The sequence below is a fragment of the Molossus molossus genome, unplaced genomic scaffold (genome assembly GCF_014108415.1).
Source record: "Molossus molossus isolate mMolMol1 unplaced genomic scaffold, mMolMol1.p scaffold_m16_p_7, whole genome shotgun sequence".
Classification (NCBI taxonomy): domain Eukaryota; kingdom Metazoa; phylum Chordata; class Mammalia; order Chiroptera; family Molossidae; genus Molossus; species Molossus molossus.
In genome coordinates this window covers 11,446,206-11,453,845 of record NW_023425401.1, presented here as the reverse complement: position 1 = coordinate 11,453,845, position 7,640 = coordinate 11,446,206, and the positions used below count along the sequence as shown (strand labels likewise).

At 44.4% G+C, this 7,640-nt stretch overlaps 1 protein-coding gene across 1 annotated transcript; it reads left to right on the top strand.

Moving 5' to 3' along the window:
• Positions 1-713: 713 nt before the first annotated feature.
• On the top strand, positions 714-1,193 carry PRR15 (proline rich 15). Its single transcript, XM_036246185.1, has one exon. The coding sequence runs from the start codon at positions 804-806 to the stop codon at positions 1,191-1,193; it is 390 nt and encodes a 129-aa protein (XP_036102078.1). The 5' UTR covers positions 714-803.
• The last annotated feature ends 6,447 nt before the right edge of the window (positions 1,194-7,640 follow it).

Genomic DNA, 7,640 nt, shown 5'->3' with positions numbered 1-7,640 from the left:
CAGAAGTTATGTCAAAAGCAGAAATTAAAAGAAAACACCAAGAGCCTGTGCCTCGCTGTGCCTGGCTTGTAAATTACCTTCAAGAATCATCGAAAAGGATCCTGGGACCGAAGTCTATGGGGCAAACCTTTGGCAGGGGTCAAACAGTCGTTGTTCACCTATAGCGGGGACGCACGCACTTGCTTCCTGGCCCTGTCCTCCCAGGTGCTCGTCCAAGAGAAGGCCTTTCTGCACCGGGTGGGTCACCCTGGGGCGTCCGTCTACAATCAGGCCGAGTGACGGGACGAGCCATTTTCCCTCTTAGAGTCAGTTAGCCCAGATGCCAGGGAACCTCCCCTGGGTGCCCCTCGCACGCTGACCGCTACTCTTCCTGCTACTGGAGGCAGGGCGAAGGTTGAGGCAGGCGGGGGAGTGCCAAGACTCCGTCTGGTGACCAGACGGTGGCGCCCTGGAGGCCACTTGTCAGCTGGTGCCCTTGCCGGCTCGGCGGCTTGGCGGTGTCTTCTAAGGACCTCGCATCTCTGGGTTCTGGGCTCCCCGCGCTCAGACCCCGGCGGATCCGGAGTCGCGTGGAGCAAAGGGGAGGAAAAGGGATTGAGGGGTGGAGGTGGGGGCGTCGTAGGGTATGACTTCGACAACCTCAGTAACCAAGTTCGTCTTCTCCCCCAGCACAGACCGCTGCCTCGGGTCCCACGCGCAGCCGAATTGCGAGAAGCGGGAGAAGTTGCGGAGTGAACCCCGGAGACCACCCGGAGAGAGGGGCCTTCCCCACGCGCGACGCCCCGGCCCCGGGCCAGCCGGCCATGGCCGACAGCAGCGGCAAGGGCAGCTCCGGCCCCTGGTGGAAATCGCTCACGAACAGCAGGAAGAAAAGCAAGGAGGCCACGGTGGTGGCGCAGCCTCCCGCCCAACCTGCGCCCGCGGAGCCCGCGCCGCCCGCGCCGCCCAGCCCGGACTGGACTGCCAGCTCCCGGGAGAATCAGCACCCCAACCTCCTCGCGAGCGCCGGGGACCCCTACAGGGCAGACAAGTTGTGCGCGGAGAAATCGGGCAACAGCCGCCGCAACCTGAAGATCTCACGCTCCGGGCGCTTTAAGGAGAAGAGGAAAGTTCGAGCCACCCTGCTCCCCGAGGGAGTCAGGTCCCCGGAGGAGGCGGGGTTCCCCAGCGACCCCCAGGACGACAAGCAGTAGCCCAGCGGACTGTCTCTCTTCCCAACATGCCTCCCTCGCCTCCAGTTCTAAACCTGAGGACTTCGACCTGCCCCTGCGCTTGGTGGCTCATCCTACCAAATCGCATCTCCGCGCAAGGCCTCCGCGGTTCTCCTTTCCTGGGCACGGAAGTGTCCATCGAGTGTTCAGTATTTCCTGACTCAAGGACGCATTAAATATTTATTTGTGGTAAGAGAAGATACCCGCCACAGAGGACGTTGGCATAATTATTACCTTCAGAAAGCGCATTCTGTGGCCTTTGCCCCTTGTGTCACCTGTGGGAGTGACAGAGGTACTTCTCCAAGAGGTGGTAGCTCCCCTGGAACCGGGCAGCCCCTCCAATGAGGAAGCCCGGCTCTGATAAGAACTGGCTGTTGGAGGGCGGCCCCCGGTGCTGTTTTTAATGCCTGAGACATGCACTTTAGAAGTACTTCTGTAGATGTACACCTTAAGTGAAGGGATGGGAGAGAGCAAGAAACATTCTAAGTAGAAGCATGTTAAGTAAGGCGAGATTGCTTTTGATGTGGACCTACAAAACTGCCCTGCCTATTTTAGTGTGGACTATTAAAATTGTTGCACTGTAAGACTTAAGGTGACTTTTGTACTTTTTCCATTGCGAGACTGAAGCCCATCATACTTAAAAGCAGGTGTGTAAAATCCCAGGTAGCAGAATTAATCATTTGCTACACAATGTAACAGCTACTCTTGGGAAGCTGCAGGGAGAACATTTCTAGAAACTAGCAACACCCAGAGTGGAACCAGTTAGCTAGATATTCCTATTTATTAACCAAATTCCTGGAAGGGAGGGAGAGGGACTCATTAATTATTCCCAGGTTCTCTTTCTGTTTCAGTGCATCTTCATACATGAAGCACAATGCCAGTAATCATTGTTTTCTGTGGCTTTGTGAACCTTACTAACAGTTGTCTGAAAATACTCAAACAGAAGGACTGAACTTAGTTTGTGCAAAGCCAGTTCTTTTCCCACGCCGTTCTTTCAAACCCTTATTTCTTCAGTCTGACGTGTGCATTTATCAAGTTTCAAAGCCTTTAGATCGACCAACCTGAAGATTCTTAACAAAAATCTACCTGTTTGCTTTTGTTATAAACTTCAAGAAAAAGAGTAAATGAATACCACTGGCTTTCAGCAAATTACAGGGAGTTATTGTAGTTGTTAAGGGCCAGTGGGATCTTTTCCCACAACTATTCAGTTCATTTATAAAAATCCAGAAATGCACAGCAGGGGAATTATAATGATCAAGTGTATATTTTTTGAGATAATTATAAACAAGAACTTGATTGGAGCTTCTGATCTTATTATAGGTATATAGAGAGGTATACAGGGTTTCTCTCAAATTTGTAAGTTATAAAATAGCAAACAATGTTGGTTGTCTAAAGAGATTTAACAAAGAAACTTGATGAAAATGGCTAACATTGATTTAAATTAATGGATTGAGCTTGGGTGCCAGCAGAATAATAGGGGTTATCATTTGAGACATGAGTTTCCACATACCAAAGACTTATTCCAAAGAAACTTGTTTATATGGGGATTACAAACAATTCACATTGAAAGAGAAAGTATGTGAGTCTTTTTCTTTTAATCATGGAAAGACTTTTTTTTTTGTTGGTGCATATTTAGAACTGGAAAGTATGTGACCAAAGTCTCATTAGGGCGAGCTTCCTGGATGAGAAAGACTTTTACATCAATTTTCAATTTTCAATGGACCGACCATCTCTGGACTCTGAGGAAGGACTCCAGAAGAGGTTCATGGTAAGGAAGGGGGCTAAGGGAGCACTGGAAATGAATAGACGTTGTCCAATTAAGCTTCAGAACATCTTCATAAAGCATTTAGATTTCATGCTGTGGAAAGTAATAAAAATCAGAGTGGCTAACCATCCAAAATACTTGTCCCTCAGATTAGGTCTTTACCTATTTATAAAATTCAGCCTGCAATTGAATATTTTTAAAATCTTATACTAACTCTTTAACCCACAGATTTAAAGCACTTTTTTTCTTTAAATGTCCTTTAGTTCCACAGAACATTGGCATTTTCCCAGGTTCTGTTTCTTGTCTATACTTGCTGCTGATAATCAATAGCAGACATATAGCAGAGGAATTATTTACAAGGCGTTTCTACCCCACTGTTCTGCAAGAATTTAAAACCATGCTAATGGCAGTTATGACAGTGAGTACAATTCACAATCCGCAGTTGAGGTTTGTAATTACATAGTTTTAAAGCAGTCCTAATCGTGCAGCAGGAGTGCACTGATTTAATCCCAACTCAGTGAAATCAGAAACCAAGCAAAACTGGTGAGATAAAAGGGTCATGAGTAAGATGAGATACTTAGACAAAGTGTCCTGGTGGGATTTATATGATTTAGAGATGATTAATCACATTCCCATAACACGTATACAGATTTAAAAATTTTTAAACCTCAACATCATTTCTCGTAAGTATAGGGAAAGTGTTGAATTAAATTTGGAGTTAATTAGATCAGACACTTGTTTTCTTTAAACCCCCTTACAAATGAAATTCCATCCATAAGTTTGGAAGACCATTAAAGAATTTTAATACCATGTTTCCAAATGATATATTTTTAAAAGGGACAGAAGTCTAGTGGTGTGTTCGCTAAATACTTTCATAACCTCGATAATATATGCACAGGTAGTTTTGCCTCAATGACTCTCCTTGCAAAGTCAGTGGCCAAGCAGTGGCTCATATTACAGGTCACCTGAAAGTCCCTTTGTGCTCCTGCTTCTATTGTTCATCTCATTTTGACTTGCATTTCAAGAGCAGAGACTGTACTTTGCATATACAGTTAAGAGAGTCTGCTTCAGTATAACACTTGGAAATATTTTTTCTGCTGTGAAATATAATGTGAACTCCTCAATGCTGCTCTTGTAGAATTGTTAGAATGGAACTTTAAACATAATGAACAGTGGCATTGGTTAAAGCTTTGTCAGAAATAGTTCTTCTTCTGAGATGCTCAGAAGAGAATGTTGGTACCCTGAGACAAATAAATAATTAAAGCAAAGATATAATAATATTAAATAATCTTTGTATGTGCCTCACATCTTAAAAATGGAATAATAATAATAATTTAAAAATAAACAGAATTTCAAATAAAAGGTGAATTGAAAAGTAAAAGAATGAATGGGACACTGATATTCAGTGACCACAAGGGACTTTTTATGAAAAAGAGAGAGGGAATATTATATTTTCCTAGCTGAAAAGTGTCAGCCAGACTGGAAACAAACACAAATAACTAGTTTGATAGCTGTAGTTAGGAAAACTGATCTTTGAAACGTCTCTTTTATTCGTGGAATATTTTATTATAATTATACAGAAATTAAGGAGATTCTTTCTTGAGATAAACTTGAGTTTATCTCCATGGCAAGTAGAAAGTGGGACCAGAGATATTTTATACCCTCGGGTGTCAGCATACAAGTGCCTCAGACTAGAAACAAGTGTGCAGCCCAGGGCAAACTTTGCCAGCGAGGGCTGCCCCACTGGGGCGATGTCCTTCCTGCCTGTTCTTGTGCTCCCTGGTCCCACTGTCACCGTGCCTCTGAGCCATCACACATGTGTTCCCATTAACCTCACAGACATGGAAAAGCTCCCTGCGTATTGACAAACACTTTGTCCAAATGGGCTTGTACATTTGGAATAGGAGATAATTCCATTCGTGGTGAGAGAACATGATCACTACGGAGCTAAGATGTAAGGAAACTGCACAGGTCTTTTCGTAGCAGAGGACAGTGGACCATCTGGATGGAAGTAGTAATAGACCATGACAGGAAAGACCGACACAGGATGTAAGTGATGCTTCAAGTACCCAAAGCAAGGAATTCAGTGTGCTTCTGAACCAAATCATGTTGCCAATAACAAAATGGTGGTCTCAGAATTTTCAGAGTTATCGATAAAAACCTCATCCAATGAAAAGATTTATGAATGAGATGTGTAATAAGACTGTTTACCATGAGGCAAAAATTTCTGGCCCTCAAATTTAAAAAGTTCATGTTGAAGAAGCTGAAGGGCCCTGGTCCCTGGGAGGAGTTTGTTGAGTAGGGAATGTGAGAGTATTTTGGACCTCTGGGCCTTTTTTGAAGGTATTTTCCTTGAATTACAAGTACCCTGATTATCCTTCTCTTTCCAGTGCCAGTCAACAAGTGTAACCGCTGATTCCTACCCTACAATACTGTTTTCCATGACACCTGATCACCGTTCTCTCTCTGACTAGCTCTTGGAAGAGTCTTAGATAATCTGGGTGTCATTCTTCTTCTGAGAAATGATGGCATGGAGTCTAGGTTCCAGCATCAAAATCCTCTACCTGCATTCTGCTATTTTGAGCAACTGGTTGGGAAAATTCGTTCATATAACACTTATTGTTTACTATAAAACACAAAGTTGTATGAGTCCTGTACTGACAGTCAAGTAGGGAAGCGGAAGGGAGGTCAAGAGGCACACAGTACAATAAGGCTACCTCTTCTGGATGGTGGGTCCTGCCACCACCTCGCTATTCATCCAGCCCAACAATCAGGGCATCAAGCCTCGTTATTCATGTTTAGAATCAAATTGCAGTAAGGATACCTCATTTTAGTATATTAATATTCAAAAAGTATGTTTTCATAACTATTATCTTGGTTGTTCTACAAAACTATCCCTCAAAGACCCCAAATCCTGCCAATCCACCTGATTCTCTACTCTTGTTTAAACTCTATTTTTCCATTCCCATTGGTGTTGTCCGAGGTCAGGAATTCATCTCCTGCAGACACAGGGGCCTGGAGAAAATCATTTCTTAACTCTTCTGCATACTCTGTTTAAAACAGTGCAGGATAAGGTCAAGGGCTACCACCCGTGTCCAGCCATCCCTATGATTGACAGTTCCCCAAGAGTGGCTAGGCTTTGCCACGCCTGCAGGCTTCTGTCCGTCCTATTGCCTCTGCGGGGCATATTCCTTCCTACCACCTGCCTGGCAAAGCCTCAATCAAGCCTAGAGATTCAAGACTCTCCGCCCCTGTAACTGGCATGGTCCTCCTTCCCCAGACAGAGCCGATCACTCTGTTGGGAAACATCTGTGAGCAGTATCTTCAAGCCTGTGCTCCCTCACCATTGACCATAGTCTATGTCTGTAATCATGTGTCACTCTAACCTTTGAGTCAGGAAATTGGGGGAAATTCAAGAGCAATGTTCATTCTTCGAGCTCCTTTATGAACTCCTGGCTAATCTGCGAGGACATGGATCATCCAGAAAGCTCGTGGAGTTAGCATACAGTGTGGTAGGGAGGGTCATGATCTTTTCCCCTCTAGGGAAGCAGGCTCTGTCTGCTGGTAGGGAAATCTCTGAGAGTCGTGAATCAGAGTTCCATCAGGAAAGAGAAAATACACAGTAATTTTTTTTTTTTTTTGTACGTGCTCCTAGTGGGAACCGAACCCGGGACTGTCTGGTCCACAGGCCAACACTCAACCTCTGAGCCAAACCGGCCAGAGCAACACACAGTAATATAAAAGGGAACGCTTAATATAAACAGCTATTACCTGAGCAGAGATTGGCGTGCCGAGGGCTTGGCTAATAAGAGGTGGAGGAATACAGAAATAGAGTGAAGAATACAGGAATGGATATCCGGGGTGGCCACGACTCTGGAGCTGAGGCAGCATCTCAAGGAGCCTCCCGCTTCCCTCCAACCCTCTAGACCTTGTCGGACAGGGTACGGCTGTGACCCACTGCTTGGCAGAGACGTGGTTGGGGTGTCACATCCATGGGACTTGCTGGAAATCCACCTGCTAGAACTAGTAACTGTGTGTCAGTGAGCACTAAACATTAATCACAAAATTCTTTGACCCTTGTGGATAAAAATATAAGAAATTCACTATGTTTATATATTACAGGAGGAAATGTATGCTTCTGTAGCTGAGCTACATTAGTTTCAAGAGGGCAGTAGCATGTGTATCAAGTGCCTTCCTTTGCAGAGGGGAGAACAAGGTGCTCCTTTCTTATGATGATAACTGTTTTTATATATAATTTTTTTATTAATTTATTTTTGTTACAGATGTTTCTCCTTTTTTCCCCCCATTGACACCCCCCCAACCCCATACCCGGCTTTGTTGTCCATGTCCATCGATTATGCGTACAAGCATATAAATTCTGTGGATTATCTCTCCTTCTCCACACCCCCTCTTCTGAGGGTTGTTATTCTGTACCCTACTTCCATGTCTTTGGGTCTACCCTATTCCTCAGACTTATGTTCATTATATTACACAAATAAGTGAGATTATGTGGTATTTGTCTTTCTCTGTTTGGCTTGTTTCACTTAGGATAATACTTTTCAGGTCCCTCCATGTCGTCTCAAAGGATAAGAGATTTTTCTTTCTTACAGCTGCGTAGTACTCCATTGTGTATATGTACCACAGCTTTTTTATCCATTCATCTA

Bases quoted from the DNA above. Each gene is read 5' to 3' on its own strand.
- PRR15 (XM_036246185.1), top strand. From the start codon at position 804: ATGGCCGACAGCAGCGGCAAGGGCAGCTCCGGCCCCTGGTGGAAATCG.